At 41.8% G+C, this 19,899-nt stretch overlaps 1 protein-coding gene across 1 annotated transcript in view; it reads right to left on the reverse strand.

The window, feature by feature from the left end:
- The window catches only part of jcada (junctional cadherin 5 associated a), an 85,073-nt gene that overhangs the window by 2,608 nt on the left and 62,566 nt on the right, over positions 1–19,899 (reverse strand). The window contains exons 2-3 of the mRNA XM_039753873.1: positions 17,659–18,051; positions 1,721–5,349 (exon numbers count right to left, since the gene is read on the reverse strand). Of these exons, the coding sequence (XP_039609807.1) occupies positions 1,721–5,349; positions 17,659–17,957 (3,928 nt within the window). The 5' untranslated portion in view covers positions 17,958–18,051. The remainder of the gene's footprint in view (positions 1–1,720; positions 5,350–17,658; positions 18,052–19,899) is intronic.

Below are 19,899 nucleotides of genomic sequence, written 5' to 3' on the forward strand. Positions count from 1 at the left end.
TGTGAGACGCCTAAGACAGCGCTACAGGGAGACAGGAAGGACAGCTGATCATCCTCGCAGTGGAAGAGCCCAGATCGCAATCCCATTGAGCACGTCTGGGACCTGTTGGATCGCAGGGTGAGGGCTAGGGCCATTCCCCCCAGAAATGTCCAGGAACTTGCAGGTGCCTTGGTGGAAGAGTGGGGTAACATCTCACAGCAAGAACTGACAAATCTGGTCCAGTCCATGAGGAGGAGATGCACTGCAGTACTTCAAGCAGCTGGTGGCCACACCAGATACTGACTGGTACTTTTGATTTTGAGCCTCCCTTCATTCAGGGACACATTGTGAAACATTTTAGTTTATGTCTTATGGTGTTGACTCTTTTAGTGTTCATACAAATATTTACACATTAAGTTTACTGAAAGTAAAAACAGTTGAAAGTCAGAGGACGTTTCTTTTTTTGCTGAGTATATATAAGCCAAATATCAACCTGGGGACAAATACAGTGCTATCTATCTATCTATCTATCTATCTATCTATCTATCTATCTATCTATCTATCTATCTATCTATCTATCTATCTTGCTTGATGGATGGCCGGGGCCCATGCCTGGCTGGGATGCCCCTGCACCATATGTACAAGAGAGGCAAGGGTGGGAAGCCCAGTATCTCCCCCTGGATGCTAGATGGCAGCCACCCTGGGTTGCAGCGGTGCCTCGGACTCCCCCAGGCTTCATGGGGGTTGGAGTTCTGTGCTGCCATGTTGGGTTCTGTAGGCGCCGCCAGGGGATGCTGCAGCAGGAGCTGCAGGCCCCTTTTGGGCATTGGTTTTGCCACACCCGGAAGTGCAGCCGGAATAAAGGGATCCAGTCGGAGTCGGGTGGAAGGAGGACAAAGCTTGAGGAGGAGTGGTGGTAGAAGAGAGAAGTGTTGCGTGTCTTTGCTTGTGCTTTTGGGACTGAGTTGTGGCAGGAGGGATTACGGGGAAGACGTGCCCTCCAGCTGAAGAAAAATAAATATTTGTTTAATTTTTACACATGCCTCTGTGTGAATTTGTGTTGGGTCAGGCTATATAGCGCCTTTCTTACACTATCTATTTATTATATAGTGCCTCTTCTATCTATCTATTATATAGTGCCTTTATCTATCCATCTATCTATCTATTATATAGTGCCTTTTCTTACTTTCTTTTTATCATATAATTCCTTTTCATTCTTTCTTTTTTCTTTCTATTATAAAGTGCCTTTTTATCTATCTATCTATATATCTATCTATTATATAGTGCCCTTTCTTTCTTTCTTTCAATCTATTATATAGTGCCTTTCCTATCTATCTATCTATCTATCTATCTATCTATCTATCTATCTATCTATCTATCTATCTTACTTACCCTATGTGGTTTGTAGTGAAGACTGAGTAAAATTCTGTTACCTCTGTTCTCCATGAAAATACAAGATTACATTTTTTCTGCCATCACTACAAACCACATTGAGTAATTAGCATAAAAATATTATTTTTGGGCAGAGGATTCCCTCACACTGTGGTGGGTTTCCTGCCTTGCACCCTGTGTTGGCTGGGATTGGCTCCAGCAGACCCCCGTGACCCTGTAGTTAGGATATAGCGGGTTGGATAATGGATGGATGGATGCCCTCACATGTTTGTATAATTCATTTCATCTCATCATATATATTCCATGGCATACATACAGCAAGTTATGGACATATCTAATATGTGCTTACCTGAGATAAACACCCCATCTTCATCATCTCTCTGCACCTTTCTCCTAGTGAGTACTGAAAAATCCTGGGTAAGAGTTATAGTCTTCCTGGTTACAGTGCCATCTCTTTTTGAGCCGTTATTCAATGTCTCCTGTATATTTAAAAAGGACAACACATCCTCCACATCCTGCTGCTGTTTAGTTGGCTTCTCATTTTCACCTTCATCGCCAGAGTCGGAGCTCTTGATGCTGAGTCGTCTCATGCGAGACACAGAGTCTACCTCCTTCATCCTCACGATGCGCTCCATGACAGTTCGACTTGGTGATGTGGCCAGCTTTCCTTGAAGAGCTTCAATCATCCTTGATGGGACTCGACTCTTCCTTTCAGAGACAGATGTTGTGCACGCCTTTTGTTCCCCTGTACCAGGCAGATGTTTCAAAGATACTGTTGTACGTCTCGTTTCAGTCTCACTGCTGGTTGCCCTTTCATTTCTTCCCTCAGTTCTTTTATTTTCCTTATCTTCCTCATCTTCATTTGAACACAATTCCTCCGCCTCTCTACTGACATACCCTGACCTCCAATTGTCACATTCCAGCCCATCTTTCACACTGGCAGTGGTCTTTCCACCACCAGATTCACTAGTTGCCATCAGTTTGTCTGCCTCTGTATCTTTATATTCTTGGTCTGCGACACCCAAACTCTCAACTGCTACCTCAATCCCAAGAATTCTCGCAGCTCTTGCTTCTAGGGTCTCATTTTCTGGGATACCCTTTGCACATTTTATTTCAAATAACTCATTAAGATTTTCACTTTGAGCTGCTAGGGCCTTTGGGTGGATCAATGAAGCATGACTTGATTGCAATTCTTCCAAATATTTATCTTCTAGGGTCAAATTTTTGATCCACTGGCTAGTTTCCTCGTCATCTCCAATAGGACCACCTAGCTTTTCACGGAGCACCGACAAGCCGTTTACACTGATTTTTGCCGGTAGCCTGTAAACACATTCAGTTGCCATGAATCCATTGCTGTAATGACCATCTAAACCGTTTCCATCCTCCTTTGTGGACTTACTGATCTGCTTCTTTTGTGTTTGGTTGTAATTTGTCGCACTGGATAAGACCTCCTGGGGCAACTGTCTGACGGTGGCTGCCTCGAGGGAGGTCCAGCACACAGAGTCAACATCTACATACTCGGGTTCCCTTGGAAAGGGGGTGTCTTGTTTAATTGGTCTGCCGAGATTTGGAAATTTGGGTCTCTTCTGAGGATTTCTACTAGGGTCCCCATTTTCGGAGACACCTTTCTTTCCACTGTTTCTAAGAACATTCGACCGTTCTTGTTTTTGACTCGGAATTTCTGTCCGCACATCGGCGGGCTTATAGTTAATAACTGTCCGAGAGTCCGTAAAATCTTCAGCCATACCAACATTTTCAAGTAACTCATTGCTTTCTATCTGGGTCCAAATTTGATCTTGAAGCTCTTTGTTGAAGCTTTCCAACTCCCCAATTGCATCCCAGGGACGACGGCTAACTGGTTTAAGCAAAAACTGACCGAAAGCCTCTTTTCCATCACTGGATGGACTTTTCGGTTCCGGCTTGCTCCCCCTGATAGGTTTCCTGTCTATAAGGTTATTCTCCATTGATTGGCTTTTCTGTTGTGAATTTTTATTTACCTGATTAGAAAAATTGGTTGTCCACGAAAACGCACTGTTGCTAGAGGGGCTCAAGAACGTTTGCCCTTTCATGGGATACCCATAATGGTTCAACGGATTACTTTTATTGGGGAAATCTCCCTCTTTTGTCTGAGCGATGGAATGATTTGGATTTTGTGCTTGACTCATTATGGCACCTTTGGGCCGTTCAGTAAAGCTTGTCTGAGTTTGCTGGTCCTTATACTGATCTCCAGGCCAGGATCCCGAATATCTGAGTTCTTTATGCTTATTTGGTTGGCATGGCTTAAGTTCATCTACCTCCTTATAATTACCCTCCGGCGGTCCCGACTGTGGTTTCCTAATGCCTCTGTAATTTATCATGGACCCTGTGAGTGATTGTAACTCTAAATCTGTCGAGGAGGTGCTCAGCAGATGCTGGCTCTGAAGGTTTCTCAGATGTTTCCCTGCAGCATTTTGCTCCGCGTTACTTTTGTTGTTATTCTGATCTGTTCTCTCGTTGTCAGGCTGCGAATGAACTGGCATGGAAACCAGGCAGAAAATCGTTTCGTTCTTTTTCCGTCTTGGATTTTTATTCTCTGGCTTTCCTTCCACTTCAAACTTTTTGAGTTGGGTTACGGTATCAGAACATTCGTGGTCTTGCTGTTGATTGTGCTGTGCTGATCTGCTGCTATGACCAAAGCTTGAAGGGTCTTTGTGATAAAAGACAGAGCTTTGGTCAGACATTGCAGAGTCTTTATTGCCTTTCTGAATAGCATTTTGCCATTTAATGTCCTTAGCATTCTTAGACGTAGGTAGTTCACCGGGCATGATATATTGTGATTCCGCTTGGATTATAAAGGCACTGTCTTGTGTAGATTGTCCTACTATTTTACCTGCAAGATTTTCTTTACTGGTAGAGTTACTCAGCAAATTTTCACATGATCCAGGGGGCAAGTGTTTAACACGCGGATCATCAAAGGGAATATATTGTACACATCCTAAATGTTCATCTTTATAAAAAGGATACATCTGTTTCCTGCTCGGGATGTCTGTGTCTTTCTGATATTCTGCCCAGGATGGACACTTCCCAGTGTCCTTGCCTACATGGACCTTTTGAACCTCCATCCTTTCTTTAGGATTAGGCACTTCAATAAAGTTCTTTTGGTTACCTTTTGGTTGCAAAGGTTTTTTATAAGATGGAGGAGGTACATAAACCGGAGGCTCCAAATTTGAACCCGCAGAATCCTGTGCAAAAATGTCACTTTTTGTTTCCCTGCTCTTTGCAAAATTGGATACCGTGGTACCTTTTGGCTTTGAATCTTGAGTTCCAGCAATGAATTCTGAACTGTTTCTTAGCTGCTGGTGTGTCTCATATGAAGGAGGCTTGAGTGGCCTGCCAAATCGTGGCTTTGGCAAAAGTGCAGCGTGACTCAGTGACTTACAGTTTTCAGTGTAATGCTCCTTACTGGAGGTCCCGTCGGGAAATTTATTGCTCGTTCCTTTTAACACCTGCTCGACGTCGTCTTTGGACAACTCTACGTACTGCAGATTATCGGGGGATAAGACTCTAGGAAGTGATTGGGATTTCCCTTTTATCTTTACATTAGCAGCATCATCGGAACATCTCTGGTAAAATAAGCCCTGTGCTAACTTGTCCCCATCATTGTCTAAAAATGGTCTCCCTAGACCAACAGCTGGGGTCCATTCGTCAGTTCCAAGGCTCTGCCACTTTCTATCGCTTGTGAATCTCCACTGATCTGCTACTATATTATTCTGCTTCAAAAAGCCATCATCTTCTCTCCAATCCCTTTCCCTTTCTTCATCCATTGGATGTTGACCGGGGTCTTTACTTGTCCTTTCTGCAAAATGATTTGTTTTTGGCTCCCTGCTGTCTGTGTAATCCAATAAAATCGTGAAATCCTGGCCCCGTCTTCTCCAGTAAGCCACATCCCTCTCAGTTTTCGTCTGGGAGGAATAAACTCTAGCCGGTTCATCAAAGACTCTGGGATTTAAATTGGAAAAAGAAATAGCGTTAATTCCAAAACTAATAACTTCCAAAACTAATAACTGGGAGCAACCGAAAATTCTTCTGAGCTACATAATTATTTATAATTCATTCTGTACACAGAAGCAGATTGAACTAGTAATGCAAACTGAATGATGGTAAGCTGTACTTTCTTTTAGAAAAAGAGAAGTATTTAATCTGACAGAACCACCAATATGGTGCTTTCACAAAATCATTACGAGGCTGTTAGATCACTTCTAACACATCACAATCCACCTTAATAAAAGGATAAAAGTCTGTGTGTCTGTGTATCTGTCTGGTTGATATGTCTCTGCCATTCCAACAGATGGTGCAGCAGAAATATTTGTAGCAATAAAATGGACTGCATCTGTCTTTCCAACATATGACGCTTCACAAACATTAACACTGCTTTTACGAATACCATACCAAATGCATTATAACAGAGACATTTGCATTGCATTTGTTATTCCAACAGATGGCACAACACAAATATTTATAGAAGTAAAATGCATTGCATTTGTCATTCCAACAGATGACACATCACAAACATTAACACTGCTTTTATGAATCGTATATGGAATGGCGTATATCAGAGGCATATGCATTACATTTGTCATTCCAACAGATGGTGCCTCACAAACATTTGTGGTAATGCATTTTATTATTATATTACAAATAACATTCCAATAGATGGTGCTCTGTAAACGTCAACGCCAAACGTTAAAGTTGGCTATTTAGATTTAGCACAGCTAGTCCACATTAACCCTAAGGATAAAGTGTTTGTGTGTCTGTCTCTGTGTTCATCCCTTTGCCATGTCTCTGTCATTCTGACAGATGACGCATCACAAAATCACAAACACTTATAGAAATAGAATGCATGGCATGTCATTCCAACAGATGGCACATCACAAACATTTTTCGAAACAGAATGCATTGCACTTGTCATTCCAACAGATGACGCATCACAAACATTAGATGATCACTGCTTTTATGAATCACATATGAAATGGCATATAACAGAGACATATGCATCACATTTGTCATTCCAACAGGTGGCGCATCACAAACATTTGTAGTAACGGATTATATTATTACATGCATTACAAATAACATTCCAATAGATGGTACTCTGTAAATATCAATGCAGAGGTTCAAATTGACTATTTAGACTTAGCACAGCTAGTCCACCTTAACCTTAAGGATAAAGTGTCTGTGTGTCTGTCTGTGTTCATCCGTTTGCCATGTCTCTGTCATTCTGACAGATGACGCATCACAAACATTTGTAGTAATAGAATGCATCACATTTGTCATTCCAACAGGTGGCGCATCACAAACATTTGTAGTAATGCAATTTGTTACTACAAATGTTTGTGATGCACCATCTGTTGCAATGACAAATGAAATAAATTTTATTATTGCATGCATTACAAATAATATACCAATGTCATTCCAACAGGTGGCGCACCACAAACATTTGTAGTAACAGATTATATTATTACATGCATTACAAATAACATTCCAATAGATGGTGCTCTGTAAATATCAATGCAGAGGTTAAAATTGACTGTTTAGATTTAGCACAGCTAGCCCACCTTAACCTTAAGGATAAAGTGTCTGTGTGTCTGTCTCTGTGTTCATCCGTTTGCCATGTCTCATGACGCATCACAAACATTTATAGTAATAGAATGCATCACATTTGTCATTCCAAAAGATGGCGCATCACAAACATTTGTAGTAATGCATTTTGTTACTACAAATGTATGTGATGCACCATCTGTTGGAATTACAAATGAAATTCATTTTATTATTACATGCATTACAAATAATATATGAATATGGATGGTGTTCTGTAAACGCTAATGCTGAGGTCAACATTGACAGTGTCTTAGATGGGTAGTGCAGCTAGACCACCGTAACAAAAGGATTTATAGTAATAAAATGCATTGGATTGCATGGATTTCAGCATAAAAGAATGTGTACGCCAAAAAACAGGACAATTAGGCAAATGAAAATGTAATTTATAAAACCTGGTGCATTTCTACACAATGTAACTTTACAAATCACAATCATCTTGTGTATAGGTGAATGTGGCTCGAACCTTGCATGATTGCCATCCTGAAACAACCTTACATGGACTATTCTAATCAACCTGATCCATATGCAATCACAATGCTGCAGGAATTCATTGGCACCTGATATATCGAGACACTGCTCCCTTCATTTGAGGAGTCCTGTGGTGCGCTAAGCAAGTGGGCACACAAGAGTATGCATGGCATTACAGCGCCTCTGCTCTGCATTCTGGGGGGTTGGGAAAAGTCGTAGACCACCAGCATCTGAGTGGGTAGCCACTGTCCCCTGGCACATGTAATGACATGATTACCATTACAATGAATAGTGCAGGTCATATGAAAAACTGAGGGTTCGGGAAGTTCCCTTACTAACAAGCCAGCCATCACTTAGAACACCACCAGCAAGTCATCTGCCCCAGCTACTTTGTCAGAAAATAAACGAATCAAAGGTTGACCCAGGCCACTGAGCCACAATGTTTGCCAGTGTCATCTTGGCATCACAGATGAGTTCTGTGTTAATGGATTGTGTCACAGACGGCCGGAGTTCTTGTCTGGCCGGGACGCCTCTTCATAGAGAGGACCAGGGGCGCAAGCGTGGGCAGAACAGTACCTCCCCTGGGATGTAGATGGCAGCCCCCATGGGTTGCAGTGGTGCCTCAGATTCCTGCAGAGCTTCATGGGAACTGCAGTTATCTTGTTGCGATTCTGAGGGTGCTGCCAGGGGGTGCTGAAACAGCTGCTGAGCCCTCTTGGGCGGGTTTTCTGCCACACCCGGAAGTGCTTCTGGAAGTAGGTCAACGAGCATATGGAGAACTTCGGGGGGGAGAGGGGCGTTATAAAAGGAGCCAGCAGTCACCACTCCGGGAGTCAGAGTCGGGAGGAGAAGAAGAAGAAGAAGAAGAAAGACAAAAGAGTAAAAGTAAAGGAAAGTATTGTGCAGTTTTGTGCTTTGGACTGTATTGTGGCTTGTGGGAATGGGGAGGACGTTACCCACCGGTGAAGAAAGAAAATAAAAATATTTATTTGTTTATCAGTATGCCTACTGCATCTGTCTATGTCGGGTTAAGTGCAGGTATAGCGCCACCTACTGTCGCAATTGTTAATAAAAAGCAGCTTCATTCTCTAGGTGCCCTTATTGCAATATTAATGCAGTAATTTGCTCAGAATACGTTAGGAAAAACGGACGTTACTGGAAACCGCCTTTTAATGTGGGCAGTATCATATATAGGGCAGAGGGGACTGGGTAGTCTAATGGTCTGGAATCCCTACAGATTGTATTTTTTTCTCCAGCCTTCTGGAGTTTTTTTTTTTTGTTTTTTCTGTCCACCCTGGCCATCGGACCTTACTCTTATTCTATGTTAATCAATGTTGACTTATTTTATTTTCTTACTGTGTCTTTTATTTTTCTATTCTTCATTATGTAAAGCACTTTGAGCTACTTTTTGTATGAAAATGTGCTATAGAAATAAATGTTGTTGTTGTTATAGGCAAAAGCCTGCTATGTTTTATGCATGTAGACCTCATCATACAGAAAATGAATTTATAGTCCATCATTCAGTTAAAGGTTTCCAGCACAGTGAACATGACGGAGTGAAGCTTGGCTGAGATATCCCCAAACCAGTCAACCAGTTTCCTGAGAAGTGATAACAGGTAGCCGAAATAAACTGACGAAAACTCAAAGAAGGTCTTCAGTGCAAATATGCAGCACGGGAACTAAAATAGAGCCTATACATCATGTTGATCAAATGTTGAGGCTACGTCAGCACACATTATAATAACAGCTCCGTGTTATGACCTATTATACAGTATGCATGAGCTGTCATTTAGCTGGTTTGGCTGCATTCATTTCCCTTTCTTGATCAGGGGTGTCGTCATTTCTCAGTTTCTCGGAAATGTCGCATACGGATGGGTCAGAGTTGTCATAAATACACTCACAGCCTCCTGTCAAGTTTTCTTTTATAAATCCTGACTTTTGTGTGGAAAGTTGTGTCGGCACATTTCGTCTCATGTTCAAGTTTTGTAAATCTCCAGTTCTCTTGTCTTTTAGTTGTCCTCTTGTACCTCCTATGTTCCTTCTTTTGGATCTTTCTGCACTAACAGTATGTCATATGCAGCATAAACTCTTCTTTTAGGCATCATAATAGCTAAGCTGGCTTTACTCTCCAGATGGAAGTCTCCTGGTTATCTTTTTGCCAATTTTATAGAAATCCTTCTTTTATAATAGATAGATAGCAAGATAGCTAGATAGATAGATAGATAGATAGATAGATAGATAGATAGATAGATAGATAGATAGATAGATAGATAGATAGATATGAAAGGCACTATATGATAGATAGATAGATAGATAGATAGATAGATAGATAGATATGAAAGGCACTATATAATAGATAGATAGATAGATAGATAGATATGAAAGGCACTATATTATAGATAGACAGATATGAAAGGCACTATATTATAGATAGATAGATATGAAAGGCACTATATTATAGATAGATAGATAGATAGATATGAAAGGCACTATATAATAGATAGATAGATAGATAGATAGATAGATAGATAGATAGATAGATAGATAGATAGATAGATAGATAGATAGATACTTTACTAATCCCAAGGGGAAATTCACATACTCCAGCAGCAGCATACTGATAAAGAACAATATGAAATTAAAGATTGATAACAATGAAGGTATAACTGACAGACAGTAATTTTGTTGCTTTTGGAACTTTCAGCATCTCGGATTAACTGCTCATCCAGTGGATATCGATGACTGGTCAGCCTCTGCTCAGTTAGTCGATGACAGGATGGCTGTGGACTGCTAATTGTTTTTTTTCTTTTTTAATTTCCTCTCACTCTTTCTTACTTTTATTCACAGAGTTCACAGAGATGTATGAGTTGTTGGGTGTCAGAAAGGGGTCTTTTATATGATTGGTAATTTGTAAACCATTAGATATGTTTGGTATCTCTATATATATAAAAATCCAACATCTGTCTGTCTGTCCGCTTTTGACGAGTGAACTACTTAACAGATTTAGATCGGGTATCTTATATATAAATGTCTATGCGTGGAAGTGGAGTCGGGGTAAAGGATCCGCCTACGAGGAAACAGAAAACTAAATGTCTATGCATGGAAGTGTGTCTGTCTTTCAGTCGGGCCCGGAAGTGCGAGGCTACTACAGCATGAAGCTCAAGAGAGCCGGCAAGGCGGCCCCAAGTTAACGAGTCGGAAGAAGAAAGCGACTCCAAAGTTGCCAAAGTAAAACCACAGAGAAAAGAGAGAATTTCTTATGCAAGAGAGACAAGCACATCGGCAAAACGGTATCCCTTTTACTTTTCCTCCCTCCGCTAATACACAAGTGAGGTGTGCACGCCGGCAAAACGAAACCTCCTAGGGGAGAGAAACCCAAAGTAGTTCCATTCAATTACCTGACATCTCTATATTTCAATTTTTATTTTCAGATGATTTCAATAGTTTCTAGGACTCCATGCTTTTTACAACACGGGCCTACACAGCTATTTTTCTATAATTTGCTTGAATATTCCGGTTGATTTTACGACTTCTCTCATCGTGCTAATTATCATTGTTCGCTTGCGGTACCGATGTATTTGTGCAAATCCGAGAGAGACGCAGCAGGTTGAAGAGAGGGGGTGCGTGGTTCCCTCCTCACTCACGCACCAGCCTCAGGGCGTAACCTTAACCCCACTTAGTAATCGAACAAGAGAACTACTTAACGGATTTAGATCTGTTTTTTTTTTTTTCTAGAATTTGCTTGAACATATCGGTTGATTTTACGACTTCTCTCATCGTGCTAATTATCATTGTTCGCTTGCGGTACTGATTTATTTGCGCGAATCCGAGAGATGCAGCGAGCCAAGGGGAAGGGGGGTGGTGCCCTCCTTACTCACACACCAGTCTAAGGGCGTATCTTACATCCACTTAGCTAGCAAACGAGAGAACTACTTAATGGATTTAGATTGGGTTTTTTTCTAGAATTTGCTTGAACATTCTGGTTGATTTTACGACTTCTCTAATCATACTAAGTATCATAGTTTGCTTGCGGTACCGATTTATTTGCGCGAATCCGAGAGAGATGCAGCGGGCCTCGGGAAGGGGGGTGGTGCCCTCCTCATTCATGCGCCAGCCTCGGGGCGTATCTTACATCCGCTTAGCTACCGAATGAGAGAACTACTTAATGGATTTAGATTGGGTTTTTTTCTAGAATTTGCTTGAACATTCTGGTTGATTTTACAACTTCTCTAATCGTGCTAAGTAACATAGTTTGCTTGCGGTACCAATTTATTTGCGCGAATCCTAGAGAGATGCAGCGGTCCGAGCCAGCCTTGGGGTGTATCTTACATCCGCTTAGCTACCGAATGAGAGAACTATTTAACGGATTTAGATTGGGTTTTTTTCTAGAATTTGCTTGAACATTCTGGTTGATTTTACGACTTCTCTCATCGTGCTAATTATCATTGTTTGCTTGCAGTACCGATTTATTTGCGCGAATCCGAGAGAGATGCAGCGGGCCAAGGGGAAGGGGGGTGGTGCCCTCCTTACTCACACACTAGTCTAAGGGCGTATCTTACATCCACTTAGCTAGCAAACGAGAGAACTACTTAATGGATTTAGATTGGGTTTTTTTCTAGAATTTGCTTGAACATTCTGGTTAATTTTACGACTTCTCTAATCATGCCAAGTAACATAGTTTGCTTGCGGTACCGATTTATTTGCGCGAATCTGAGAGAGAAGCAGCAGTCCGAGAGGAGAGGGGCGGGGCTCCCTCCTCACTCACGCGCCAGCCTCGGGGCGTATCTTACATCTGCTTAGCTAGCGAACGAGAGAACTACTTAATGGATTTAGATTGGGTTTTTTTCTAGAATTTGCTTGAACATTCTGGTTGATTTTACGACTTCTCTAATCATACTAAGTATCATAGTTTGCTTGCGGTACCGATTTATTTGCGCGAATCCGAGAGAGATGCAGCGGGCCTCGGGAAGGGGGGTGGTGCCCTCCTCATTCACGCGCCAGCCTCGGGGCGTATCTTACATCCGCTTAGCTACCGAATGAGAGAACTGCTTAACGGATTTAAATTGTTTTTTTTTCTAGAATTTGCTTAAACATTCTGGTTGATTTTACAGCTTCTCTAATCATGCTAAGTAACATAGTTTGCTTGCGGTACCAATTTATTTGCGCGAATCCTAGAGTGATGCAGCGGTCCGAGCCAGCCTCGGGGCGTATCTTACATCCGCTTAGCTACCGAATGAGAGAACTATTTAACGGATTTAGATTGGGTTTTTTTCTAGAATTTGCTTGAACATTCTGGTTGATTTTACGACTTCTCTCATCGTGCTAATTATCATTGTTTGCTTGCAGTACCGATTTATTTGCGCGAATCCGAGAGAGATGCAGCGGGCCAAGGGGAAGGGGGGTGGTGCCCTCCTTACTCACACACTAGTCTAAGGGCGTATCTTACATCCACTTAGCTAGCAAACGAGAGAACTACTTAATGGATTTAGATTGGGTTTTTTTCTAGAATTTGCTTAAACATTCTGGTTGATTTTACAGCTTCTCTAATCATGCTAAGTAACATAGTTTGCTTGCGGTACCGATTTATTTGTTCGAATCCGAGAGAGACGCAGCGGTCCGAGAGGAGGGGGCGGGGTTCCCTCCTCACTCACGCGCCAGCCTCGGGGCGTATCTTACATCCGCTTAGCTACCGAATGAGAGAACTACTTAATGGAGATAGATTGGGTTTTTTTCTAGAATTTGCTTGAACATTCTGGTTGATTTTACGACTTCTCTAATCATGCTAAGTATCATAGTTTGCTTGCAGTACCGATTTATTTGCGCGAATCCGAGAGAGACGCAGCGGTCCGAGAGGAGGCGGCGGGGTTCCCTCCTCACTCACGCACCAATCTTGGGGCGTATCTTACATCCTCTTTGCTAGCGAATAAGAGAACTGCTTAATGGATTTAGATCAGGCTTTTTTCTAGAATTTGCTTGAAAATTCCTGTTGATTTTGTGACTTCTCTCAATGCGCTAAGAATCACAGTTCGCTTGCAGGAGTTATATATTCACACTAATCCATGACAGAGGCTGCAGGTCAAGGGGAGGGGGAAGCGTGATATTAGAAGTGGGGAGTCGGTCTGCCGCTGCGTTTTGGAGCGTGCATTGCCTCTGCTTAGCTAGTGATACCTGTTTGTTTATTGATTTTTATAGTTTGTCCTGTTTTAGTACTATGTGGGTGGAGCCGCGGGGGACAGCTAGTATAGCAATAATAATAAAAAGTTGATAGGATCAAAAGATTGCTGCTAACTTTGCATGCAGTACATTACCCCTTTCTATAGTACCAGATTTCCCTGCTTATCCTGAATAAATAGATATTGTAGGTGCTTGACAAACTGTAGAATTTTAGGAAAACTGCTTTGAATAATAATTGTATAGAATTGTAAAAAATCAAAATAATATCTTATACCAGACAGCAAAGAAAATTCATATTTCCTGACATCACCCTGAGTAAGTCAGCTACAGGGACATTTGTTTCCTGCAAACCCGCTTCTTCCCTTTGGCCACTTTCTTCAAATGCTAGTAATGAATGTGGAATGGCCTCGATATGCCAATATTCAAAATACATTTTTTTATGTAAAAACTGCTGAACAACTCTCCCAGGGGGCTGCAAGAAGAAATCGGATAAAACAGCATGTTTCAGCTTCATGACTGTTAATGATATGTTTCTGCATTTGGGATTTGATTGAAGCATGACGTGAATGTGAAAAAAGTCATAGAAAGACTAAGATTAACTTCTAGACAGCAATGGGAATTAAAATGCTTGTAAATATAAAGATTTTTTTTTAAATTTGCATTATATATCCAAATATTTGATATTCTGGTAAAATGGCATTCAGAATATCTTGCTTTTCGTGCTTTCCAAGAGTTAACAGTAAAGCAGAACTGCCATCCATCCGTCTGTCCATCCACATTCCTAACTCGCTTATATGCTTCATTGGCTGTGCTCCTTCTCTTGAAGACGACTTGAAACGTAAATTATCAAGGTAGACCTCAGCATTTATGTTGGAATGCATTTTGGAACGTATGTATGTCGTACTATAGTGTTGTACCTTGGTAGCCATTATGGATGTAGGGAGAAGTTAAGCAAAATGAGACTGTTTATTAGCTAACTAGAAAAATTACGATATGCAAGCTTTCAGGGCAACTCAGGCCCTTTCTTCAGGCAAGATGTAGTGATTACATCTCGCCTGAAGGTGGGGCCTGAGTTGCCTCAAAAGCTTGCATATTGTAATCTTTCTAGTTAGACAATAAAAGGGGTCATTTTCCTGAACTTCTCACTGTAATGTATGTAATAATAAAATGCATTGCATTGGTCATTCCAACAAATGACGCACCACAAACATTTGTAGTAATACTATACTATAAACTATAATAAATACTGTAAATTAAACTAACACTACTGGTATTTAAAACCATTAAAGGCACTGATAAAGAATGTCCAACAACATTCTTTCACCTCTGCGGTGGGCTGGCGCCCTGCCCAGGGTTTGTTTCCTGCCTTGCGTCCTGTGTTGGCTGGGACTGGCTCCAGCAGACCCCGTGACCCTGTAGTTAGGATATAGTGGGTTGGATAATGGATGGATGGATGGTTTTATTTATAATGTGGGTTCTCTCTATTGTTCGGTGTCCTTGAGTGTTTCGAAAGGCGCCTACGAATAAATAAAATGTATAATTATTATTGGTTATAATCTCTATATATAATCTTCATTTGGATCTTGATCTTTGTTTGTCCGCAAATGAATTAGAAGAAGAAGCACTAGATGGCAGTAGAGAGACAGCTAAAACATAGCCATTGCAATAAGAATCTCCTCCAGGCTTATAAACTCAGCAAAAAAAGAAACGTCCCTTTTTCAGGACTGTGTATTTCAACAGTAATGTTTTAAAAATCCAAATAACTTTACAGATCTTCATTGTAAAGGGTTTAAACAATGTTTTCCATGCATGTTCAATTAACCCTAATCAATTAATTAACATGCACCTGTGGAATGGTGGTTAAGACCTTAACAGCTTACAGAAAGTAGGCATTTAAGGTCACAGTTCTAAAAACGCAGGACACTAAAGAGACTTGTCTACCGACTGTGAAAGATGCCCAGGGTCCCTGCTCATCTGCGTGAACGTGCATTAGGGCAATAAATTGCCATGTCCGCACTGTGAGACGCCTAAGACAGCGCTACAGGGAGACAGGAAGGACAGCTGATCATCCTCGCAGTGGAAGACCACGTGTAACAACACCTGCACAGGATCGGTACATCCGAATATCACACCTGCGTGACAGGTACAGGATGGCCACAACAACTGCCCGAGTCACACCAGGAACACACAATCCCTCCATCAGTGCTCAGACTGTCCGCAATAGGCTGAGAGAGGCTGGACTGAGGGCTTGTAGGCCTGTTGTAAGGCAGGTCCTTACCAGACATCACCAGCAACAACGCCGCCTATGGGCACAAACCCACCTTCGCTGGACCAGACAGAAGTGGCAAAAGTGCTCTTCACTGATGAGTTACGGTTTTGTCTCACCAGGGGTGATGGACAGATTTGTGTTTATCGTCGAAGGAATGAGCGTTACACCGAGGCCTGTACCCTGGAGCGGGATCGATTTGGATCGATGGCTGGGGCCATTCCCCCCACAAATGTCCAGGAACTTGCAGGTGCCTTGGTGGAAGAGTGGGGTAACATCTCACAGCAAGAACTGACAAATCTGGTCCAGTCCATGAGGAGGAGATGCACTGCAGTACTTCAAGCAGCTGGTGGCCACACCAGACACTGACTGGTACTTTTGATTTTGAGCCTCCCTTCATTCAGGGACACATTGTGAAACATTTTTAGTTTATGTCTTATGGTGTTGACTCTTTTAGTGTTCATACAAATATTTACACATTAAGTTTACTGAAAGTAAAAACAGTTGAAAGTCAGAAGACGTTTCTTTTTTTGCTGAGTATACTACTGAAGACTGTAGTACGCCAGTCACACCTCAAAACACAGACATTCAAACTAAACAAATTGTTGTGCTTTAAATTAACTAAAGAGATCTTCATTTAGATCTTGATCTTTGTTTGTCCTCAAATTCCACCCATCGTAGACCACCTTCCAGTTTAGTACGTTGTTGTTAGTCACGGATGTCAACAATGTGCCGGAATAACGAGAGGGGTGGTGGACAGTGTTACACTGGTTTGCTCCTGAGGCCTGGTTAGAGAATGAGATTGCCGAAGATAAAAGGTACGTGCCTACGTAACACATGAATGAAAGAAAGACAGTGGGTAAAATGAATGACAGCGTAACTGCACGTTCCGGAAATTATTATTGTTACGTTGTAGCCGGTGAGTGCTGCGCGTCTCACAGTTGTACCGTGCCTTGCTCACATGTCAGTGAAGTGATCCCTATTTATGCTTTAAAGAGCCTGGATACCTATGTGTTCCCCTTTTATAACCATTGCTCCGTGTATATTGCCTTACTCTTTGGATTGCCACAAAGCAACCTGCGAGATTGGAGAAAGGTTGAGAAGACATCGTGAGAGAAAACGATAAAGTCGTGAAAACGAGACGGACTGTGAATGGACAGAAGCAGAATTGCTCCTACACCACCACATAATTACTATTCGGACAGTGATTCTGAGTAGGCCATTCTTATCGAATCAATGTCCAAGGGTTTTCTTTTGTAATTTTGTTTCCCTTATAAAATATCATAATGCTGTGCGACGAAGGGCCCAGTTCACGACTGGCAGCCGCTTACACAGACAACTTTAACACGCGCAACGTAGTTGGGCACACATGGCTAGTTTAATTTTATTTATCAACAACAGAATACAGGAAAAAAGTAACAGACACGGCAATCTCTTCCTTCAAATCCCAGACACGTGTAATGTGAAGCCAAGGAGACTCCAAAATGGAGTCAATCAAAGCTCAAATTCGCCACTTTACCTGCACAAAGCCTACTTAACAGCAATCTCTAATAGTCGCAGGTTAATCTGAAAAGAACCAATGGTTCCATACGCTTAGAGTGTACTGTACGAGGCTTCCACCTATAACTGCGGTAAATACTCTGCACCCACAAACATTTGTTCCGCTGTTCAACTAAGTTAAGAGAATTGTTTGGACCAAAATGTGGAGGCGAGATAAAAATTTCTTAGAAAAGAAAATGTACCTTGTACGTGTGGTGTGAAAATCGCCCGCCGGCCGCGCGTCACCTTGGTTACCGCTGCCAGCTTTTCTCCTTTGGCTGATTTCTTTGCTTTCATTGTCACTGAAATATCCTTTTGCTGGTACTTGTCTGCTGCAGCCGTAGACCCCTGTGTCTGTTTCATACCCATTTGCTGTTCCATGACTGGTCCTGTTCTCTTTGATTTCATGGTGGTAATCAGCATATCGGCTCTCGTTTGATGAAGCAGCAGTTCTGGGCACTTTGTATCCATGAGAAATCAGCAGATCCTCCACACTATACATGGTGGGTGTTTTGTATTTTCCTTTTTTTTTTCTGTGAGCACATACTAGGCACTGCAGCTTGTGCCACAGTCAAACAATACAGAAGAAGCCATCACTGAAAAATATTGAAAAAAAAAAACAAAAAGGTAAGGCAATCTGCAACTGACTCTTGCTAATATTATGTCACGCATAGAATAACAGATTTTGATAATGTGCAAAACAATATACAATCTCCACAATTGAAGCTTTGCTGTTCATGGCAGTATTGGCAACCCTGACAGTTTAAATCAGTGTTTCCCATCCCTTTTTCTCCAATGGTGGCACACATGTAACAAAAAACATCCCACGGCACACCACTGTCTTACTAACTACAGACACATTATATCTCATAAACGTCCTCAAATACCCCAAGGAGCGGGACTACCAGAGAAGCCAGTAACAAAAGCAGCTCTGATACCAGCGTTCATAGACGCGGCACTTAATGGGCACGTTGGTGGCACCTCCCAGCTACGCGTCCCTTTTTCCGCCCCTCTCTATGCCCACTATCCACCAGCTCTGGGAGGCTTATTAGCGACCACACAGCCAGACAGATGGACCCTAGCAGCTAGGAGACGCGTCCGAAGTGCTCTAAGTGGTGTGTCTGCAACATAGCGATCACGGAGCTGCATTAATGCCAGCTTCTCCAGGTGGTGTCCTCCTCAGACAGGTCCCTGTCTCTTAGCTTTACATTATACATGTCTGGGATTTGAAGGAAGAGATAGCCAGGTTTCTTACTTGTGTTTCTGAATGGATGAGTAGTAATATCCATCCATCCATCCATTTTATAACCCGCTGAATCTGAATATAGGGTCACGGGGGTCTGCTGGAGCCAATCTCAGCCAACACAGGGCACAAGGCAGGAACCAATCCAGGGCAGGGTGCCAACCCACCGCAGGACACACACAAACACACCCACACACACTAGGGCCAATTTAGAATCGCCAATCCACCTAACCTGCATGTCTTTATGATTGTGAGTAGTAATTTTCTTAAACTAAATAAGGAAAAAACAGAAATTTTAGTGATTGTCAAAAAATGGGTATAATGAGGGTATTAGAACTAAACTTGATACATTAGGATTACAAGTCAAGACAGAAGTAAAGAATTTAGGGGTAGTTATTGACACGGACCTCAATTTTAAATCACATATTAATCAGATCACTAGGACAACATTTTTTTACTTAAGAAAAATAGCAGAAGTTAGATCACTTATAACTCTGCAAGATGCTGAAAAATGAGTTCACGCTTTTGTTTTCAGTCGGCTAGATTACTGTAACGCACTCCTCTCAGGACGACCCAAAAAAGACATCAATCAGTTACAACAAGTGCAGAAGGCAGCTGGCAGAATCTTAACTAGGAAAAGAAAATCCGAGCGCATCACACCCATCTTGGCGTCGTTACATTGGTTACCTATGTTATTTAGAATTGACTTTAAAATCCTGCTTATGGTTTATAAAGCCTTCAATAATCTCACTCCATCCTATACAGACATCTGAAAAAGTTTGGGAACCCCTCTCAGCCTGCATAATAATCTACTCTACTTTCAACAACAAAGATAACAGTGGTATGTCTTTCATTTCCTAGGAGTACTGGGGTGTATTCCAAACAAAGGGTTTTAGTGAAGCAGTATTTAGTCTTAGGAAATTAAATCAAATGTGAAAAACTGGCTGTGCACTAATGTGGGTCCCCTTGTAATTGTGCTGATTTGAATGCCTGTCACTGCTCAATGCTGATTACTTGCAACACCAAATTGGTTGGATGAGCTCGTTAAGCCTTGACCTTCATTGACAGGGGTGTCCAATCATGAGAAAAGGTATTTAAGGTGGTCAATTGCAAGTTGTGCTTCCCTTTGACTCTCCTCTGAAGAGTGACAGACAGCATGGGATCCTCAAAGCAACTCTCAAAAGATCTGAAAACAAAGATT

The sequence above is a fragment of the Polypterus senegalus genome, chromosome 5, assembly GCF_016835505.1.
Source record: "Polypterus senegalus isolate Bchr_013 chromosome 5, ASM1683550v1, whole genome shotgun sequence".
NCBI classification, from domain to species: Eukaryota; Metazoa; Chordata; class Cladistia; order Polypteriformes; family Polypteridae; genus Polypterus; species Polypterus senegalus.